The sequence below is a fragment of the Notolabrus celidotus genome, chromosome 4 (genome assembly GCF_009762535.1).
Source record: "Notolabrus celidotus isolate fNotCel1 chromosome 4, fNotCel1.pri, whole genome shotgun sequence".
NCBI classification, from domain to species: domain Eukaryota; kingdom Metazoa; phylum Chordata; class Actinopteri; order Labriformes; family Labridae; genus Notolabrus; species Notolabrus celidotus.
This window is the reverse complement of record NC_048275.1, coordinates 25341207-25364456: the sequence shown is the minus strand read 5'-3', so window position 1 is coordinate 25364456 and position 23250 is coordinate 25341207. Positions and strand designations below refer to the sequence as shown.

Genomic DNA, 23250 nt, shown 5'->3' with positions numbered 1-23250 from the left:
TGTTCTTCAGAGTCTTTCATTCAATGTTCTTTTCTATTTTCAGAAGATGGAAAGCAGCCAGGGAAGTGAGCAGCATTAGGTTTCCCACAATGGAGACGCAGGAGGGTTTCACTGGTTCACATACCTGTTCTGTAAAATAAAAACACATACATGGTGGTGAATAGAGAGCAGGGCAGAGATGAAAAAGACAGGAAGGAACTAATAGAGAAATATTATAAACTGTGTTCGTTATTATTCACCTTGAAAGTTGCTTATAAAGAGCGAACCTTTTATAGACTGTCTTTATTGTGTTAATAGGTGTAACCTGTTTCTGAGGGAGTTGAAACAAAACACACATTTATTACAATTAAAATATTTTGAAAAGGAACCTTTGTTTTCCTTCATCCTCCAATCATCCAACCACAAAATACAGCAGGTTGATTCTTACCTTCTACAAGATGATATGATTGATAAATAATACCTTTTATATGTATGTATGTATGTATTTATTTATTTATTCATATGCACTGGACGAATAACAAATCACAAGCGTACTGGATGGATTTATGTATGCGTTCTGCTGCTGGCAAATGACACATCAAAAAGTGATAAAATACTTCCCTCTAGTGGACAAAGAGTAACATTGCTGTGAAAAAGGTCCAACACAAAGAATACTGATTTATTCTAAATTAGCATTTAAAAGCATTAACATGTAGATAACCATTATTTGGTTTTATTATTTGATGGTAGTTGTAGCCTGAATAAATTTGATTGGTTAACTGTAAGTCAATTACTGATATTGAATTTTTCAGTCATCTTTTTTTTTTTAATGTTATTGTAAAAAGGACTAAACCAACACCTTGCTAACACACCTAATGTCTGAGTTAATGGCTGATGCTTGTCCAATGATGTGCTTTGAAAAGCACAAAAATACACAACCAATACACAAGAGAGACTTAAAACAGAAACTCAACAATATGTAGAAATACAGAGAGCATAAAACCTTTCAATATTACAGGAAGAACAGTTTAAGTAAAAAAAACTTTGACAAAATAAAGCACCCAAGAACTGTAGGCAACAATATTAATTAACTTTACCCTTTTCAACAACTGCTACAATACAAGTTCAAATCCAGTGTGAGTTCTGCCATTAATGTATTCTTCATTTTGATCCATCAAACAGATGAAGCTGTTGCTCCAAGTGGGAATAAATCTAAGGCCACAATTTCCAAAGTCCTTATTATTTGGACCCTAGAAACTCCACACAGTCTTGTTCATTGTTGTTAGCTCAGGATGGAGCATCCAAACCCCCTCTAAAACAAGATGGCTCATATCAAGGGGTTTATCCCAATAAAATACATTTCTTCTTAAACATGGGACAAAAAGTCAAAACAAGCATTAAGTAGCATGATCAAAACTAGAGAAAAATATTTGCTTTTTGGACAGGGTGATTAAGATAATGCTAGATACCGAGTAGGTGGAAGTTAAGGTTGAGAAAATATAGTTCTTAGACTTTTACAGGTGCAATCAAAGCCACCAGGTAAAAAAAACAGGATGCAATAATTTGATGTGTGTGTCTGTGGCCACCTAGTGGTGGATCTTTGACATTACAGCTACCCACTGTTAATCTCTCCACCCACAGACTGTTACTCCCGTAATTGATGATTAGACGGTCTGTGGGCCTGCAACAGAGGGTCATTCAGCGGGTCATTCTCTCTCTGATTAGAGTGATTCCTAATAGAATGATGTGGAATGTCAATGTCTACCTAATGAGATCCTGCAATCTGGTTTTGACTTCTTAACCCTGACCTCTGTGAATAACGTCTGGATGTGTTGGCAAAACCTGAGAGCAGACAGAACAGCAAACAAAGCAGTCCATCTGGCAGAGTGGTTAAGTTTATTGCCATTGCAGCTTTCATCTACATCTTGCCATTAGAGATGTAAATGGAGAGTGACTATAAGTAAAATGAAGTCAGAGGGAAGCAGTGAAGAAGGCACTCCGATCCAATGGAGGTGTATCAATGCTTTTGTTTGCTTTTCACCTGCAGAGAAATATCACCTTTCATCCAAAGTTATCCTATGTGACACATTTCAGTGTCAGCTGAAGTGATGTAGTTGTGTTTCCCTTGTTTGCCAGTTGTCTTTGGTTAGAATAACATGATCCTAAACAGAGCAAAGACGGCCCATGGGAGATTCTGCTCTCAGTGTAGCAGTATGTTTAGAAGTAAAGCCCAAACTTGCACTACATGTTATAAATGATAGCTATATCACAAAAAGGATTAAGACAAAGCATTTTTGTTTTTGCTTGTAATCCAATTTTTTTTTAAACTTTCCCATTTAAACAGGATTTGGTTGTCTGTAGGACATGCATCAACTGTAATGCAGTATCAAAACTAAATGGTGATTAATAGAAAACAATCTCACTTCATAAGGATCAGATTAAACACAGTCAGAATTTAAATACAAAATACAGGCAAGTCTCATTCAGGCATCTCAAATTTAAAGTCTGTAAATGACCAGCTTTGGGAAAGGAGGTCTTTACTCTAGTATTCCTTTTTTGAAACACCAAATTCCTGACACATTGTCCATTGCCCTCTGATTCCAAATTTTCATCAGACCAGATATTGGGGCACATCTTGTTTCCCCAAATCAAATGTGCAAATCATGATTTAACAATAGTGTAAAAAAAAAACATTGTTCAGTAAGACAAGTCTCACAAATGTACATTGTTGGAGATTTTGTAAATGTTTGATTAAAAAAAAGAAGAAAGGAAGCTATTAAAACTTGGTAAGAGACAACGTACAGGGAGCGGGTGGTTATGCAAATTAAAATCCCAACAGGGTAAGACATGGCCCCTTTCCACTGAGGTCTTGTCTCACTGCAGGGATTCTAATTCGCATAACCATCCATCACTACATTATCCTGCTTATTACCTAATAAAAACTCAAGCATGACACAAAGTGTTGATTTAAAGATGATTTTATTTCTACTGCTAAAAAAAAGTGGCCCTCAGATTCCATGGTTGGGAACACCTGCATGGCAACAGTATTCTTATCATCCTACATTTGGGTTGAATTAACATTGTAGTTAAAATTGTCATTCACAGCAAAGCATAGATTACAGCCATCTTTTCTTTTATGAATCAAATTAAACTGAGCATTTTAATTCAGGGTAAAGTCAAAATATAAGCAATTTTTGTTGTTGGCATTCTTCAGATGCAGAAATAACAGCACATTTATACGTTCCTTTACCCTGTCACTTTTCTGTGGGCATTTACTTTGCATTCAAACAGTCCTACAACACTGACGGATCCAGTACCGTGTTGTCGTTTGTGGTTGCTTTATCTGTTTTCTTCAGCCTGGTTAAATTGCCGTCTTGACTCTTCTCCTTGAATGCTTTAACATCCCCATTTAGTTCTTGAGCAGTTTTCCTCCTCTTGTCTTCTTTTAGTGAGTGGTCAGCCATTAACCACCATTCTACAGTTTGGTGCTCTCCAAATATATTTAAAGTAATGGTAAAAATATCCACATGTTGTCTGCCTATGAGAAACTAATGTGTTTGCCACATAGTCAACAGGAAGAGGTGAAATCATAAACTATGAATGTGTGCTGGACTTCTTTCTGCAGTTTGATTTAATTTGACTCTGTTGCTGAGAAATAATTACTGTTGTCATGGGGTTTTGACCAATCAGAATCAAGTATTTAACACAGCTGGGTATTAATTATACTAAATTGCCTCTTGAATGACAGGCAATTAAAAGATAATGAGACAAAGAAAATCTGAAGGGACACTGATCAAGATTAAACATCTTTTATCAGCTTTAGCTACACTTAGAACTAATATTAGACAACACTGATGTTATAGTTACAGGAAGATGAAAGCTATCATATTTTTTTTTCATAACGTTATCTTTGCAATGGTTTGGATTACAAGGTAGAAGTAGTGAAAATGCCAAGCCAACCATAAAGTGGCCATGTGGATGGTGAATTGAAAATTCCCCAAGTTTGTTATAAAACTTGGACTTTTTAATTTATTTAGTTTATCAAAGTAAAAATCAGTTTACTTTTTGTATGCCAGCTAAAATTCAGTTATGCAAGTAGGAAGTTCTTTTAATCATTGCTGGGAACCTTGAAACACTATGTAGTCAGAGGAAATGGCTGCAGTGTACAGACTCTTTCGACATTGATAAGAACCTGACTTGTACTCCGGCCATCCACAGCACACACTTTTTATTTTTTGTGCCAGTCAACGAGAAACACACAAGTGCTAAATATTCCTAAGTCACCCACAGCTTTGTAATTTTCTATGTAAGAACCAAGCAGAGCTGCTAGTGTAGCAAAAGTAGTCTATACAAATGTGATTGTAGTGGCTCCATTAGTAGACAACAGTCAAAGGCAGACATTTCTAAAAGCTAACTGCTCCCCCGCCTCTAAGGGGGTGAAGATGAAAAACTAATTCCCACCCATAGTCAACAAAGGAAACAGCTGAGGTTCAGATACATGAAACTTGAAGTCATTTTAATTTTATACACACTAAACTTATGACAAATCTTTAGTTTTTCAATGCAACATGGAGGGACATTTTCCCAGACTTCTGTTAACTCACAGGGCTCCACATACGAGACACTCATGCATTGGCTGTCCCTGTATGCCCTGATTCTGCAGCTCTAAGGTAAAAAGTTCAATGATGCTTTTCTGCTGTTGGCTGCTGCTCTTGGTTGTTAGGCAGTCCTGATATTTGGGAAAATAGGCCGTCGCTGCCCCAGAAACTTGAATAGATGCTTCTAGAAATGGAAAAGTGGGAAAAGTTAAGTTCAACTTCTCAACTTAACATCCTACATAAAGTGCCACTGTATAAATATGTAATGTGCGTTTTTGGTGTACAGAGAGTTAAGAACATTAAAAAGTAATCAAACATAACTGAACTGAGAAAATCAGGAGCTCACATGAAGAAGGCGCAAGCTGAAGTTCACTGCAGGAACAAATGTGCAAATAGCTCAGAGTTAGCGGATGAAATACAGTCTTACCGTTACACACAGCCAGTTTGTTTCCTCCTATGTACTGAGTGTTCCATTTAAATCCTGTCTGCTCACTGCATTCATCATACACACGACTCCTCCTTATGAAACCAAAGTCATAACCCTGAGGGAAAAGACTCAAGGTTTATTTAAAGAACTTTACAGAAAAGTGCCTTTACTTATTATTATAAAGGTTTTTTTTATTCATATGCAGTATAAAGAGTTGTGTGTAACACTTACATCGTTGCACAGAGGTTTGCAGTAGCGCTTATTGGCAACTGTGACGCACACTAACCCTCCATTGTGGGGGACTTCAGCATCAGGGCATTGGTTTGGCTCAGCACCTTGACATTCTATGAATCATTTATTGAAAGAGAAAAAAGAAACATTGAATTTGTTAGACAGCTTATTTGAGGACACTTACGTAATGTATATTGCTTCTAGTCTTTTGGGCTTGAGCCCTACACTGTTGTGACTATCATGAGAAAGTCTCAAACAGCTGTTTTGTTTTCAGAACATTTAGTCCGTGCATGAACAGCCACTTCAGCAATTACTGCCTACAAGAGTCCATCAGCGGAAATTACGCAAAAAATGTATCTTCATCAGTGATGAGCGGATCTTAAGTAGAAGATAATTTTTCTGTTATTGAGGAAAATTTCACCTCATTCAGTGATCGACTTCAAGTGTTTTGTGAAATGAAATACAGCTGGTAAACTCTACTGCTCTCCACGAGCTGACAAAGTCAATGTTCTTTAGTCCAAAAATTATTAACTACCTTTCTTTGCACTTCTAATTTAAAGAGGGATATTGGGGCCAAAGGGGACAATTGAGTCAGTTAGTTATTTTGTCTGTTTTATATTTATATTTATTTATTTAGGGAAATAAACCTGAATCTTCACTATTAGTGTCTGCTAAAAGAAAAAAAAGTCAGTCGTTTCCTTTTCTTATTTTGACTTTATTCCTAAAATTGTATTTCAACTTAAAGCTCCTGTGAAGACTTTTACGTCTGTATGGATTTTGCTGATCTTGATATGCACATGTGTGAGTTAAGTTTTCAGAAGAAAAACACGTCATCCTGCTGCTTTAAGCAGTTACTGATCATGATGTTTCCTATAGAAAGAGTGAAGAGTTTTCCTTCACTATGCTGTAGATCCTCTCGACCCTACCCCCCTGTGGCGGTTGCAGCCATTACAAATTGTTTAACAGAAGTTGTCAGTCTTCTTTCTAATGATCTAGTTTGCTTTTGTTCATCATAAAGATGCATTAATGTTGATTCAACTCTTTTTTTATAACCAGAGAAAAACTCCTCACATGAGCTTTAAAATCAACTCGAGCATTTCTTTTTAAAAAGGTCTGGTGTTTGACAATTTTTTAACATAGGATCACCTTGTTCTATTTAATGAGGTACTAAATTAGTGATTACCTGACAAGCCATCAAACAAAACCAAGCTGCTTGAGTTTTTGCATCAAGAGCGTCGTAATGTCACCCAACAGCAATGTGACAGAATGATGGAGAGCATGGTAAGATGCATGACAGCAGTAATTAACATCAAGGTTATTTCTCAACTCTTCATAATGTTAAAATATTAGTGTTTTGTTGTTTAAAAATTATTTACTTTTTTCTTTGCATCATCTGCTGTTTGAAAAATACTGCATCTTTGTGATATGTTGACCGGCTTTCACTTTCTGTGAATAGAAGACTGATTAAGAACATTTTATTTTGTAGTTGGACAATTGGGAAACATGCTAAAAGTTAGACTTTATTATCTGACTTTTTTGCATTTTTTATTTTGTTATTCAGTTTAGCCTGATCCCAGTACCTCAGTTAAAACATGTCTACATACATACAGATTATTTATATCATCATCAGAGACCTTGGTAGGTCTGTTGTGTATTGCATGAAAAGAAGGATTCAGGTAAATATTGCTTGATTTTATAGCTCTACACTTTGGAAAACTGTCCTCACACTTTGATGACCTTACACTTATTACAACACAACTCACAAACATGTCTCTGGCATGCCCTCCTACCTTTGAGCAGCTGTTTGTGCAGAGCATCAGTCCCATTCTTAAGGGAGAGTAGTAGTGAAGCTGTCCGCTGTGCACTCAAAGTAGACGGCAGGTTCTCACTGCACTCTGCAGCCACCTGTTGGTTAATGTCAGACACAACACTTGCTTTGCTTCTTTGAAAATGTGGAAAGTGAAATCATACAAACACACGAAAAGGACTGACATGCAGAGCAACTGAGGCACTCGTGAATGCTGTAGCAGCTAACTTCTTTTATTCTTTACCTTGAGATCAGCTGATAGTCGGTCCACGAGCTCAGTTTGTAAGTTGCAGTCCTGAAGAAGCGTATCATCATGAGGTGCAGAGAGAGACAAGACTGCAAGAAAACACTGCTTATAAATTCCACAGTTATATCTATCTAGGATTTTTTTTTTGCCTCCTGCCTTTTCCCTGTGTTCCCTCCCTCTCATGAAAATGGATATGTGAATATATAAAGGATACACAGATACATGGATAATTAAATCTTGACATTACCTGCAAATGTGCATGTGCACAGCCAAGTGAATGTTCCCTGTAATCCCATCACCTCTGAATTGGATTTATTCTGACCCAAAACTGTGAGCAGAAAGCTATGACAGGTGAATTTATTGACTCAGTCTGGAGGGGCAAAGTTTACAGAATTGGCCAATATTATGGTCTGGGGCCAAGCTTTGAGTCACTGGGGTGCCCAAATTTCCCAAATTTTCACTTCAGTCTCATGATGTAACATGGACTTCGGCTCTGCAGATGTGGATGAAAGGTTTATATGCAGTTCCTTTTTTTTTGTTTGTTTTGAACCACAAACTGTGTCCTAGTTTCCCCTAAGTCGTTGTTGCACTTTGTACTGTATGTCCCAGCTCTGCACTGCTGGGGGAGCTGGTAGTACATGCTAACTTGTGTAATTATCCTTACTGTTTGTCTTCTCACAGGTTGTCATTACCTCTTAGATGTGAGCCCATTATGAAGCCAAATGTCAGTATCAAAACGCACACACACACACACACACACACACACACACACACACACAAACACTGGGTGACTCAGTGTCAGTCAGTAAGTTGTGCCGAGAAGAATGACAGTGTAAATAATTCACTGTGGGTGTTATTCATTATGGATGTCTGACAATCTGGGAGAGAATGAATTATTGAAGCTCTTAGAAAAAGTCGTTGAAGCTCATTAACTTGGAGAATTGCCTTTTCATGTTTGATTTGACGAACAAAGATTAGTCCTCCAAAATGGACCTCAAGAGCTGTCATTGTGTTATTACCAACAAGTCCCCATCATGTTCTTAAGTTCTGCATGTCTGTGTGGAATTTTTCTCTGGTCATCAAATAAATAATAGACAGTGTTCTTTAATTCGACAATGACATGTTGTACACTATATACAGAATGCCCAGGTTACAGTTGAATATTGCATGCTTTAGTTGGATAAGAATGATGATAAATGAATAGAGGATAAATCTGTAACACTCAACATGTTACAGTAGTTCAGAGAACTTCAGGGCAGGCCTGCCGTTTCTTGAGAAGACAGCGATTGTGAAGTATATAAAAAGCACCAGGTGGTACAGTGTGAAAATAGTAGAGTATGCATGCAATTATATTGATGCATGAAGTCAATAAATGAAAAAGTCAAATCTTGAAGGCACAAAAGTCCCAGATTTTGCAGTGTTGGTAGTTGTTAAATGGGACTTGGACTTTATAGTCTGTTTACATTTCCTTTCTCCCACCACATGAGAAATTTGATGTCACTTCCAACTAAAATAGATGCAAGGATGCAAAGAGACATCCCTTGTTCTTCTACCTCAACTTCCAATGTGTATTTTTTCATACAATGTCAAACAAGTGTTAACAGCAGAGGAGGAATTAGGTTAGGATTGATGAAAAACTGTGTTTGGTTAAGGTCAAGAAAATGTCATGGTTTGTTCATGTCTTTGGTTGACAGGTTTACTAGTACTCACTACTAACACCAAGAAAAATTCTTCACGTGTGTAAAACTTACTTAATTCTGAACTACTCACTAAGTGGTCAATGTCAGAACCAGGTTTTTGAGGAACCAAACCTCAAAGCTAAGTTGAGACTCAAGTCTCAAGTGTACAAGTCTGAGTCGAACTCCCATCACCTGCAGATTTATAAACAGGACAGCTGTTTCACTCTAAACTATTCACAGTCCTTCAGCAGCTTCACTGGTTACTGGTAAAAACTTGCATCCATTTCATGATTCTGATCCTCCTCCATCCATCCATAACCTCGCTCTTCCATACCTCTCTGAACTTCTGCAAATCAACACACTGAGCCGCACTCTAAGGTCTTCTTCTTCCGTTCAACTCACTACACCAACCGTCCGCTTGACCATGTGGGGTCCAAAGCCTTCAGCCGCTCTGCCCACCATCTCTGGAACTCTATCCCACCAGACATCAGTAACATCGACTCTATTTACATTTTCAAATCCCATCACACCTCTTCACTGCACTGCATCTTATCCTGTTCATTTTACTTATTATTTACACTGTATCATGTCTTGTTGATTTTATCAGCCTAATTTTTATATTGTTCTTTTTTTATAAACTCTGCCCTGTATGATGACCTTGAGTGCTCTGAAAGGCAATATTATTATTATTATTATTATTATTATTATTATTATTATTATTATTATTATTATTATTATTATTATTATTATTATTATTATTATTATTACAGTATGACCTCCACTGACTGTGTGAGGATCTTCAGGTATGTAGAAAACTTGTTTAATTTACGAACATCAGAGTTTGATTAACCCTGCAAGCTTGTCTGGAGATTTAAGTCATCACTGAAGTTACAGTTTCCTAATAGGGAGATGCTCTCATTGATTCAGCTGGGGTAGGATCACAACAGGTGTTTAATCAACCCAAAACACCTGCGATCCACCTGCTGTTGATTAGAATCTTAAATGAACAAGCATGTTGGATTTTTACTGTTAGCCAGCAGCGTGCTAACAGTAACATTAGCAATAGTCCAGTATAGCGTCTCATGCTTTTGTGAGTACCTCCTTGACAGATGTCTGTTAAAGTGTCACAATATATGACACTTCTCTATTGCTGAACAAGACGGCACATGAACGGCCATGCAGATGAACACACGGGGCGTTTTTCTTGCATGGTTGGGTTCTCTAGTTTTTGCCAGAGAGAAGGTCTGTTGCACACGGATAAAGTTTTTCTGAGTATTATAGGATAAAACATTTTTTAAACTAAAGTGAATGCTCTCCAAAGTATGACAATGCATGCATCCTTTTGATGTAAGTGCCCACCGGCTGTAACCCCCCCCTGCCTGAGGACCTCTTTTAAAATCTCTTTATAAAATTCCCTTTTATCCCGTGTTTATCTTCAACTGATGTTATTTTTGTTATTGTTCAAGAGAGAGGTGGGCCCCTCCAGGGGGACTTGGTAAACACAGTTGAAGAAATATTTCATTAGCTTCCAAAAAGTGATGTCAGCGATAGACAAAATGTGTGCGAGGTTGTTATGAGATAGTTCACAGATACAAAAGTTTGGGGGAATTTCTACAGTTTTAACACTTAACCAGAGAAAGAGGCTTTGTCCGAGGGAAGTCCTACAGTCTTAGATAATTAAAGCCAGGGGATTTTCCGATCTGTCTTTTAATTTAGGGTTTTTACTCAAGAAATAAGGAGGGGTCCATGCATAGATGAGGTTATTATTAAAGTTCCTTTAATTTGAAAAATTCCTATTTCACTAAATTACAGCTTGTCGCACACCTCATGTCTCACAGCATCTGGTTTGCTCTTGTAAAAATCACAGATTCAGAAGTCCCACATGAATGCAGACATATAAAAAGGGCCATCTACACCTGCACACCAGCAGATACAGACCTACAGCAGCCCTTTCTGTGTGGTATAAAATCAATGATGAATGGTGTTTATGATAGCGACATGCTTTCCTCTGCTGTCTAACCTTTCTCAAGTAATCGTGACATTCTCCTCACGGCACTGCTTGGCTTGTTTGCCTCCCTCAGAGGCATTGTGCTGAATTAGCCAGCCGTGGAAAATGGCTACTCTGTTGTCAAACGTTTCACGCGGTTAAGCCGCAGACACCCCAGTGCAGTTGGATCTAATTGGTATTCAGGAGGGTTCCGCGCCACCTGTATCAAAGACTTTTCTGTTTGGGAGGATCACTGTGCCTCAAGGGAACGTTTCAATGCAATCACAGCTGACGAATAGCTAATAGCATCTATTAGTTCATTTTAATTACCCCTTTGCTTTTATCACAGGGCTGATTTACTGTCTTAACACAGAGAAGCTGGAGCAGTTGCACATCATTTGAAGGTGCAACACACTGACTTGTGAGAGACTTTTGGAAGATTAATGTGCAAATGCCTTCAGAATCAAAGGCTTAACACTGATAATCAACTCTGAGCTTGTAAAGATACAAACACACTATCCTGTCAGTTGAAAATGGCTTTTCTGTCAACACGGAAATCAAAGGGAGGGAAAGTGAGATACAAGCAGGGAACAGGGCAGTTGAAAGTGGGCTGATAAGTCAAGCTGTGCGGTATCAAACAGTAAAAGCATGGCAGGAGGCTCCATAAAGAGGCTCTCCTCTCCTGGTATCACCCAACCTCAAACACTCATTTACAAACTGGTGGGAGAAAAATATCTGCTGGTGGGATGATAGTCGGCTGACAGCTTCTCTCATCTTTCATCGCCTTTTTTTTTTTAAAGTGTACATCATTGATTGTAGACAAAGATGAATGACTTTGCTGCATCCGCCAGTTGTACAGAAGTGATGTTGTGATATCCCCACCAGTGGGCACAGACGTCTTGTGCTGGTGACATTATTTGAAGTGAGAGTCTGTGCGGCAGGGAGGCTCTCAAAGCCACGTTATTGATGTCCCACCTCTTCCACAAACCAGATCCCACTTTTCGCTTACTGATAAAAGGACAAAAATCCCTCAGGTCAGTACAGTCCATGGCAAAAGAGATTCTTGTGTCAGGTGGAAGGGGCCGCTCACATTCATGGAAAGTTCAATGTATCTTGTGTCAGTTTTCACTCGCTGTCACCCCCTTTACTCTTTGAATCATGTACAGAAGGCTGTTGAAGCAACATTTGTCACCAAATCTGGCAATCCAATTCTTTTTTAAGAGCATCAAATATCCGATCGAAATAAAAATACTGTGAAGAACAACAACAATTACGGAAACGTTGTTAGATAACACTTATTTGACGTGTTTTCATTTAACATCTTGGCCCTTGATGGAGGAGGCAGGGTTTATGACCTATACTGCAACCATTCAGTATGGGGAATTCCAACTACTTTGGCTTCATTTTTGGAGCACTGAAATGTCTTCCATAATTGTATACAGCCTATGGTGTCCATAGTTGAATGTTAGAGTATTTACAAGGGAGGTAGAACAAGTACGGGATAATGTATAGTGAGCAGGTTATTCTAGCAGAATGGAACACCAACATGGTGATAAGGTCCCTGATACCAAGTGCAGGGGTCCTGCAAAAATCTGGTCTGACTATTGCTACATAGACCAATCAGGATGAAGTACGTAACAGTCATGTAATGATGGTAGTAAAATGCCATCTTTACTTTTTATTACTACTGCAACAGGCCAGACTTCCTCTCAGTCATCCAGTATATCACTCACTCAAATAAACATGACGATTGATCTACACCCACTGAGACAGAGGGAACATCCATGAACAGAAGCAACAGCCCAGAACACACACCAGATGGAGGAATCTATGTATTTATCAAATATTTATAAGATGCAAATGTGAATGAAAAAAAAAAGATGCCTTCCCCGAACACCTGTTTTCCTGCCGGCTTACCAAGCTCTTGTTTACCACCTGTCTCTTCAGAAACTTTCCCCTCTCCTGAACGTCAGCACATCTGTGATTTTTTCCAAGTGTCTCACTGCATACTGCTTCTGGAGTTGGTTGGCAAGCTTGTTTTAATGCTACATGTTTCGTTTTCCTGTAAAAACACCTGTTCACTCTTTCTTCTTGGCTGCATGACTGTGTGATTTTTTGCCGGCCAATTACCGTTACCATATCACAACTCTTTGCTTCCTGTTTTCTTACCAGACGTCCATTAATTTCAAAGGTTACAACCTAGCTGACCCCTGATCTTTATGTCAGAATTAGCAGCTGTTCTTTTTTTGATTTTCTGTCTATTCCAATCCACTATCTTATAAAAAAATAGTCTTATGTAAGCATATGAAGTACTGTCATATTCATAGAAAAATTGGTATGTTTAAATAAAGTTACAATATTCATGCAGTTTTGTTTTGTTGTAGCATATAATTTTTTTTTAATTATTATTTTTTGCCTGGCATTTTCGCCTATAATGGACAGGACAGCTGAAGAGAGACAGGTAATGTGGGGAGTAGAGAGTGGGAGAGGACATGCAGTAAATGGTCAAGGCTGGAATCAAATCTGCGACCTCTGCGACGAGGGCTATAGCCTCCGCACATGGGGCGCACGCTTAGACTGCTAGGCCAATGCGCCCCCAGCTTAATTTTTTATTTTTCTTTCACACACAGAATAGAGGTTCAACTATATTATAAACACCTCTCAGTACTGCACATTTAGGACTGTTCTCATTCAGTGAGTAGTCGAAAGGCTGATAGTCCACTTTGGATACAACAACTTTTCTAATACAATGGGACTACTGAGAATGATCATATACATGTGATAGATACAGTACCTAATGTTTATTTTTATGTATGATCAAATTAATTAAGCGTTAGGAATCACTTTATTTCTCAGTAACTTAAACCTATCTAATGCTTTTAAGCTAAGAAAAAAAACCTCCACATATTTTCTGACTGCAGACTTTTAAAGTACAACTCAAAAAAACGCCTGCTGCATCAACCAGAGGGGATCTGTTTGATGGGGACACGCTTTGTAGCTTCATGACAGAGAGGCACTCAGGAAGAGCAAATGTTCCTTGTTCGTGTCTTTAGAGGGTTAGCACTACCTCTAAAAGATAACAAGAGGCCTAAAACCCGGCTTCTGTTTTTCCTCATCCCTTTTTCCTTTCAAGAGCCAGAGAGCCAGCGGTAGAGCTTTTAAACGTGGGGGGAGCTTTTTTTTTTTTTATCAGTATTTGCTTGAATCAAGTCAAAGTTTATTTATATAGCACATTAAAACAAGCACTTGTATATTTTGACACCAAACATCAATGAATGAGTAAAACAAAAAGAAAACAACAACCACTTGTTGAAGTAACATTTTTGCATTTTCATTCATTTCCCCCTTTCCAAGAGACAGGAATGCCTCTAATGAGCACTGGTGCAGTCAGATTTTTTGAGATAAATTCTCCAAAGCAGATTTGGGATTATTTCCAATCCCAGCTGCTGGACCCCTCACTGTTGGGTGTTTTGTCTCTACAATGTTATGTCATTTAAGTAAGCTCAAGTCAGAATACCTTAGGTAAGCTTTAAGAATTTAATAGTGATGTCAAAATATTGTGTTGTAATGTATTGTGAATATTAAATGGCACGGTGTGCATGTCTGTGATCAAGTTATAGGTTTAATTTCCCTCTTTATGAGGCTGTAAATGAATTATATTTAAATAAGGCAACTGATGCTCATAAAAGTGCCCTTTGTTGAGATAGTGGATCGAGTTAAGTTCATTCCCACATCAAAGACATTTTTTCCACTGCCCTGCTTCAGTTGTGATATCTGTAGAATCGGATTCACACTGTCTGTTATATATATATCCCTTAGCTTTTCCTGTGAAATTACACTTAAAGCTGACCTGAAACCCCAAAACAGGAACACTAGAGAAAATCTACAGCATAATGTGGGTGGAGGCTTAGTCGGTCAACTACACACATCCACATTTCTAGTCTGGCTGCAAATTTATTCCCATTACTTATTGTTCTTCTCTTTTTTAAGACCACTATGGGTAGGGAAAAACAGACGTGGAAAAAGACCCAGTCCAACACAATATAACAATTTCTAAAAGGGTGCTATTTGACATTCATAAGACAATTTTGCTGCAACAGAGGTGATTACAAAACCAGAAACAGAATCAATTTGTAAGGGAATCTCTTAAAATGAGTCTTCTGAGCACTTATCATGTCGTAATTATGTGTTGATTTATTCATGCAACCTCATTTTGAGTTGTAAGTGTTCAAATTTTCATGCTAGGCAACAAAGTAGCTTCAGGTTTACTGCAAAGATCTGTACCGTGTTGTCTTTTTGTAGTTTTGATGAGATCCCCCATCAGATATGACTGCATTGACACATTTTGATTCACATGGGAGAGATTTTAAGGTCACAAGATGTTCCATACAGAAAGGGTGGCACAAGTTTTAACAGTAAATCTGCATGTTGTAGTGCAGAACATAAATAAATAACATGGAAGTGTTAACTTCAATGATATGATTCCCATCCCGCAGCCACACTGTTCATCTAACATTCACTACAACAACACGCTCTAAGAATTCAACAGAGTAAAGCAGTTCACTTTTTCTACTGAAAAATAAGGAACATAAACAGTTATATTAAGCATAAAAGACATTCTTCTTAGTAATAATAGCTGCTTATTACAATGACCGAATATCCTCTTGATCAAATACAGCCTTCAAGACTCAGCTGGAATGAGGATTATTTTATGAAACTACCCCATTGACTCGAATAAAAGACGCTCTTTTTCCCTGGAAATACATCTGAAAAAAGTGGGATCATCTTGTATTTAGTGTCATCCCATATTAGGCTTATTATGGTTTATCTCTAGCTGTTTACTTTCAATGAATCAGAATGATTAAGTAAGGGATAATGTATGGTTAGCAGGTTGTTATGGGAAAAAGAATCCCTGGGAAAAACCTGGGCTGAGTCTGAAATCACCCACCATCGGTGCTCGAGCCCTAATTGAAACCGCAAGCAGATATGTGCAGGCCCTCGTACAAGCACCGCCTGATGTAAGCCACAGCCTGATGTGCTGCAGGTGTTGCTGTGCTGCCTAGGCTGAAACTGTGAGCATACTCGTGCAGTTATCAGCACAGTGTGCATTGCAGTGCTGCCTGTCACTAGTAGGTGCTGCTGTGACTTTAATTATGTTCTGAAGGATTGTTCATCACAGATCATTATAGAAAGAGTTGTGATCACAAGCATGTTAAAAACATGTTCTGAGAGTAAATACGCATTGTGTCCAATAGGTGGTGCTATTCATATGACAAACATGTGTATGTATATGAGTTCAGGCTGGGTCCATGATGAAACATGTCAAATGTGGAAGAGATCGGGTATTGTACGTAAATGTCAGTACCATGTATTTCCTGTCGGTGGCGCTATGGCTGTAGTAGATAAATGAGTCCATAGGTGTGTTGAGGGATGGACCCTGATCATGTGAATGTAAGTTCAAACAGATTGAACGCTGTATGAAGGAGCTATAAGTACTTCCTGTTTCATGGTGAGACATCAGAGTTTGAGGTATCGCCACGCCCACATCCAATGATTTAGGAAGATTCATTTAGCAAATGTTCATCTCCAGTGTGACAACAACATTGTGAGCGAAGCAGGAGTTGATTGGATAAAAACTGTAGGAAATGTGATTTTCTGCTGCCAGTATGGGGCGCTATATTATATTGGTGACTATTTGCCTATAGAGGCGTTCAGGCTGGGGCACTTATCATGCATGACCGGCCTGAGCCTGATCCATTATTGCAAATGAGAGATATTATTGTTTAGAGTTTTTCAAAATGTCCTCCAAATGTAGCGAGGTGCCACGCCCACACCAATTGACTTAGAGAAATTCTGTCTAATAACTTTTAATCTTCAATGTGTCTACTTCAAAATGTGCATGGTTGGGAGTTGACCGGAGCAAAATTGTAGGACCAGATCTCTTAAACACGTACCCTCAAAAGGACAAAATCTGGCCTTCACCATAAATTTGTGCACTTCCTGTTGGGTTTAGACCATGACCATAATGGACTTTATTTTTGTCTTGACATGATAGACATGCAAAAAAAATAATTCATCCATGTAAGTCTTTCCCAGTGGTGGGTCTGACTTTCATGGGTGTAGGGGGCGCTATAGAGCGGATTTTGAGAAAGGAACTACAGAATATGAGACTTTCTCTCAAGGCTGAATTTTGGGCAAAGTTTCGTGACTTTTGGGGCACGTTGAGGCATACAAATTTGATTCAAACGGCGGAAGAGGGCCTTCACCGACCTTGTCGGTGCTCGGGCCCTAATAATAATCCCTTGGGTTACAAGAGGGCCTTCGCCGACCTTGTCGGTGCTCGGGCCCTAATAATAATCACTCGGGTTTCAAGAAGGCCTTCGCCGACCTTGTCGGTGCTGGGGCCCTTATAACAATCACTCGGGTTTCAAAAGGGCCTTCGCCGACCTTGTCGGTGCTCAGGCCCTAATAATCACTCGGGTTTCAAGAAGGCCTTCGCCGACCTTGTCGGTGCTCGGGCCCTAATAATAATCCCTCGGGTTACAAAAGGGCCTTCGCCGACCTTGTCGGTGCTCAGGCCCTAATAATCACTCGGGTTTCAAGAAGGCCTTCGCCGACCTTGTCGGTGCTGGGGCCCTAATAACAATCACTCGGGTTTCAAAAGGGCCTTCGCCGACCTTGTCGGTGCTCAGGCCCTAATAATCACTCGGGTTTCAAGAAGGCCTTCGCCGACCTTGTCGGTGCTGGGGCCCTAATAACAATCACTCGGGTTTCAAAAGGGCCTTCGCCGACCTTGTCGGTGCTCGGGCCCTAAAAATAAATCCCAGTGATTCCACGTCAGTTAGTGTTCCATGGTGATGGATTCTTTTCTCCCTGTTAAATGTGACGGAACTCTTCTCATCGGATTGTTTTGACATAAATGCATGCGATCAGTTTGACTCTGGTGTCGCTCATGTTAGTGAATGTTAATAACCACTTTCAAGGGGTTGTCAAGGGGTTTTGACCAATCAAAATCAAGCTTCTTACACAACCGCAAAGAAGCCTGGTAATAATTGAAAGTAATCTGGCCTTCACCATAAATTTGTGCACTTCCTGTTGGGTTTAGACCATGACCATAATGGACTTTATTTTTGTCTTGACATGATAGACATGCAAAAAAAATAATTCATCCATGTAAGTCTTTCCCAGTGGTGGGTCTGACTTTCATGGGTGTAGGGGGCGCTATAGAGCGGATTTTGAGAAAGGAACTACAGAATATGAGACTTTCTCTCAAGGCTGAATTTTGGGCAAAGTTTCGTGACTTTTGGGGCACGTTGAGGCATACAAATTTGATTCAAACGGCGGAAGAGGGCCTTCACCGACCTTGTCGGTGCTCGGGCCCTAATAATAATCCCTTGGGTTACAAGAGGGCCTTCGCCGACCTTGTCGGTGCTCGGGCCCTAATAATAATCACTCGGGTTTCAAGAAGGCCTTCGCCGACCTTGTCGGTGCTGGGGCCCTTATAACAATCACTCGGGTTTCAAAAGGGCCTTCGCCGACCTTGTCGGTGCTCAGGCCCTAATAATCACTCGGGTTTCAAGAAGGCCTTCGCCGACCTTGTCGGTGCTCGGGCCCTAATAATAATCCCTCGGGTTACAAAAGGGCCTTCGCCGACCTTGTCGGTGCTCAGGCCCTAATAATCACTCGGGTTTCAAGAAGGCCTTCGCCGACCTTGTCGGTGCTGGGGCCCTAATAACAATCACTCGGGTTTCAAAAGGGCCTTCGCCGACCTTGTCGGTGCTCAGGCCCTAATAATCACTCGGGTTTCAAGAAGGCCTTCGCCGACCTTGTCGGTGCTGGGGCCCTAATAACAATCACTCGGGTTTCAAAAGGGCCTTCGCCGACCTTGTCGGTGCTCGGGCCCTAAAAATAAATCCCAGTGATTCCACGTCAGTTAGTGTTCCATGGTGATGGATTCTTTTCTCCCTGTTAAATGTGACGGAACTCTTCTCATCGGATTGTTTTGACATAAATGCATGCGATCAGTTTGACTCTGGTGTCGCTCATGTTAGTGAATGTTAATAACCACTTTCAAGGGGTTGTCAAGGGGTTTTGACCAATCAAAATCAAGCTTCTTACACAACCGCAAAGAAGCCTGGTAATAATTGAAAGTAAAACTGTCAGATTGGTCAGACTTTCAGGACAAGGTTCAGTTGAGTTATTCTTGAGCACCATCACTGTCAACATTAAAGCTGAGTAATGATGATCAGTGGTGGATTGATGCAAGAAAATAAAAACTAATATTCCTCATCCCTTCACATCAGATCTCCTCTCAGTGCTCAGCAAATTCATACAACTTTTTGGAGTAGATTTAAACTTTGATAAACTAAAAATGATCATCGTTTGGACTTTGCAGTAATACAGCTTTCACTGTGCTTATCTAGGAGAAACCAGAAAAGGAGTCCAAAAGAGGCTTAACCACACAATTAAAAAAAAACAGGTTTGAAGGAATTTTCAATTTGGACTGAAAGTCATTTTTTATACTGGAAGATATTGACCTTCATTGATGTGTTAAGTTTCCCCTAAATTACAACCTGAAGGACACAGGCTGCAGTTTGGGAAACTAACAAAAAATTAAAGACAAAAGGGCCCTTGTGGTTTCTTAAAGGTGTTGGTGGATTAATGATGCTCCACAGACACCCACCAATTCCATCAAAATGATAGACTAACAAAGAACTGGGCCAAAAAAAGGAAGATAAACGATTGATAAGCAGAAAGAAATTAAACAGAACTCAAACTTTAATACAAATGAAAAGAAAGAAAGCCAATCAATGGTGTTTACCTTCAGGTGAGCAGAAACCCAACTGAACAAGGAGACCTTAACCTCCTTATGTAGCCTCCCTCAGCTGAAGACTGTCAGCTACATAAGTGTTCCCAATATCTGCTGATTAGGGAGAAAGCCTGTGACCTTAATTTGGATCTCTTTCCAATCAAACACTTTCATTTGATTTAACACCAGATCTGTCCATAGCAATATGTAAGCCCAAAACTATTGTGCAAACAGGCGCAGCGGCTTAAAAAAGATAATTACATACAGGCATAGATTTCCTTCTTTTTCTGAACCTCACAATTATTTCATGCATTATTTGTGCGGTCATCATCTGTGTTTACAGTCTTGCCCTCTGATTCCACAACCAGTAGCACTAGCATATGAGTCAGAGCATCAGAGGATGACACATGTTCCAGCATTTAGCTCCATGCAAAATGTGCAGAGCAGCGAATGACAGCTGGCTTATGTGTCAGGTGTCATTTACCTCAAAACCTTCACTGTGTGAGTGCCGACAGAAGTGTGGGAGTCAGAGAAGGTTTGTGTGTGTGTATGTGTCAGTGTTAACCCCACAAGGCCAGAGCAGATGCTTCACTAAACATCAGAGAGGGCAACTCTTTCCTTCATTATTTTTAAATGTCACTGTTGTTGTATTGTTTTTTTTTAACATTTAACCCTGTCCACTGAAAATGCCACTGGCTTAGCACAGTGTCTGTTTTCTGTTAGCCCTTTTAGTGTTTTTGACTCCAGCACAAAAATCAATACCTGCAACGTTTGACAGGCAAAGTAAATAAGAGCCTCTGTCCCTATTCAGGTGCTTTAAAAAGATGCCTCAAGCCAAGGAGCTCAAACCCAATTTACTCCATTAAAACAAAGGAAGCCTTGATAAACTGAGGAGTGCACAGCTGTTTAACTGTGTGAATGTGATAAGTGGTGTTGTGAAAACAAGCATTCATCCTCCCTCATGCTTGGTGTAGAAAAGGAAACAGTTCTGAATAAACCATACCCCATGAAAAAAGAATATCATTAAACATTCAAACGTTTTACACATTAAGTTGCGTCTGTTCTCTTATCATGTTATCATACTCCAAATTATTTTAGACGTATAATAGCTCTTTGAGGTCTTTTTCACACTCATACTCCTCACATCTCCTGCCCATCACTGGAGCATGTGCGTACTATTATGGGCCCGATCTACTAAAGATTTGCGTGTATAAAAACACGTGCAAACTTGATAGTGCGCGCAAAGCTGACGTACTAACCGGGAGCACATTGGATTGCGTCTTTCAAATGAGCAAAACAGCACTCGCAAAACATTTAGCGTGTTTGCCTTCATGAATATGCAGAATACATGTAGATCATCAGGACGCGCAAAATACTGGGAGGAGGAGATGCAAATGTAATCATTTAGCACACGCAATGTGATTTATCAAAACTGAAGCAGATAGCGCACGCTGTATTTGCGTCTATATTTAGCACGTTTGAAAGGCAGGTGCAAACTGGCACAGCGTTACGCACAAATGGCTGCGGTCACTGTAAAGCTCATCATAACATCGCTTTACAACATGCCCTCAACAGTGGGGCTTACAAGCATTACTAAATGTTTTAGTCAATCAAACCAAGAGAACAAAATAATAATAATAATAATAATAATAATAATAATAATAATAATAATAAAACAACGCAAATTCAAAGCAGTTCAGCACCACGGATAGCGACCGCATCATTCTGACACCCACTTTAACTTTTTCATATAATGAGAGCACAGTAGGTCACTGTATCAACAACTATACAGTTTAGTAAAATTGGCACAGCGGCCCACATGTTCACATACAAACAAAAAATCCATATGAAGTACTCGGCCTACTCACCACTGTTTGGACGAGCCTTAAGCTCCGCGGACATGTCTGTGATGCACTGTATGTCCATTTTCTTTGATCTGTCATTCTCAATAGATATCACGACATGTCCACTCAGTCTATCCTGTCCCATTGTGCTCATCAAGGGTCTTTTAGTTAGTTTTAACTTGGAGAATGAGCGCTCACTGAGCTGCGCCAGGCAGCTCTGCGTAACTCCTCATCTCGTGCTTGCAGCAGTGTGTTGGGGGGAATTGCCTCAAACATGTTCCCAGTTCCATTTAAGCTGGTGAATCTTTGGGACAGTTGCTGGATGATGATATCAGGCATTAAAAACGTTCACCCGAAAGTTGCTCTCTGCGTCAGTGAGGCGACTGTCTTCATCAAAGTGACGCCTACCTTTTCTAGAGCAAGACTGGCAGACTAAGCCTCATCAAATCGCTCTCTAAACTCCATCAAAACACTGATTGCGTTTTGGAGTAGAGTAGATGCGTTTATTTCATTGGCAGATCTTCTGTTTATTCTCACAGCATTCACCTTTTCACAGATGGCCTCCCAAATTGTGTTTTTAACGCTGAGATGTCTCTGCTGGAGTTCACCAATGTGTTTATTTCCCTCCTCCACAAAGACCTCCAACTCCATGACTTCAAACTTCATTTATCGCTTAAGGCCACTCTGCTCTCTCAAACTCTACATGGTGACAGCCGATAGCACACGCAAAATCCTCGTAAAATAGGGCGGTCCGCATCACTTTTGCACTCGTTATCATTTGCGCACGCAGTCTTAGTAGATCACCTGCAACACGCCCAGAAATAGCACGTGCAAAATTATTAATTGCACACGCAAATTAGCGCTCGTTATTTGGGATTTTAGTAGATCAGGCCCTATGAGCAGCAATTTGTTTGCATAGTAAAGGGCATGTTGTGTTGCAGTTTTTATAACCTCTGCAGGGTAAATGACGTGGAATGAGTGAATCAGCAGCATGTGAGCTCAAGCACAGATGATTACACCACCTGAAGCTTGGTGACTAATTGATTGATTGTTTGTCTGCAAGCAACAGCAGCTGGTGTCAATGTTCAAGGTGCAACAGAACCAAAGCTATCATGGAAATACGTGGCTGTCACTTTGTTTAGAAAGTGGTTGGATTAAGTTGCCTTATACTCTGTTTATGCTAAGATGTGGGAAATGTAACCTTTGCCATATATATTTTTCCATTAATATTCTGAATGAATTAAACAAAGCAGACAAAAACATTACCTCATGCATGGAGGTCAAACTACGCCTAAACCTTTAAGATTCAAGCCCCAACTTTGTTGAAAGAAGTACCTTTTTTACCCATTTTGTGTATATGTCATTCTTGGAATTCGAAGGATAGAAAACTGCCTGACTTTTCATCTAGCCTCACACAGGGTTGACATTTTTTCCTTGTCAAACAGACTAGCCAGGTCTAATTTCTAAGATGTCCAATGCAAGAGCTTTAACCCTTGGCATTCAACTGGACCAATATGCTGCCTGCACACTTTCTAAATTCAAATGCAGATTATCGGTTCCCAGTTATCAACCATGTGAGAAAGAAAACAGACAGAGACTATGTGCATGACAAGCTGAAGGACCTGGGAAATAAACGCATTGG

At 39.6% G+C, this 23250-nt stretch overlaps 2 protein-coding genes across 6 annotated transcripts in view; one reads left to right on the top strand and one right to left on the bottom strand.

The window, feature by feature from the left end:
• ccdc172 (coiled-coil domain containing 172) overlaps positions 1 to 23250 on the top strand; it is a 58465-nt gene that overhangs the window by 11945 nt on the left and 23270 nt on the right. For 2 of the 3 annotated variants that reach the window (XM_034681761.1, XM_034681759.1), the window contains one exon: positions 44 to 367. In XM_034681761.1, coding sequence (XP_034537652.1) covers positions 44 to 140 — 97 coding nt within the window. In that variant the 3' untranslated portion in view covers positions 141 to 367. Of the gene's footprint in view, positions 1 to 43; positions 368 to 7970; positions 8014 to 23250 lie in introns of those variants that run through there. The other variant, XM_034681758.1, reaches the window with a different exon arrangement.
• On the bottom strand, positions 4072 to 22971 carry si:ch1073-126c3.2 (uncharacterized protein LOC555816 homolog). Of its 3 annotated transcripts, none has more exons than XM_034681765.1 (6): positions 22944 to 22971; positions 7287 to 7378; positions 7026 to 7140; positions 5236 to 5348; positions 5005 to 5119; positions 4072 to 4761 (listed from the first exon to the last, which is right to left on the bottom strand). In XM_034681765.1, exons 1-6 carry the CDS (start codon positions 22954 to 22956, stop codon positions 4580 to 4582), a joined length of 630 nt encoding a protein of 209 aa, XP_034537656.1. In that variant the 5' UTR covers positions 22957 to 22971; the 3' UTR covers positions 4072 to 4579. The 3 variants fall into 3 exon arrangements, with proteins under 3 accessions (XP_034537656.1, XP_034537654.1, XP_034537655.1); XM_034681763.1 differs by lacking the exon at positions 22944 to 22971 and adding an exon at positions 21633 to 21849; XM_034681764.1 differs by lacking the exon at positions 22944 to 22971 and adding an exon at positions 7537 to 7848.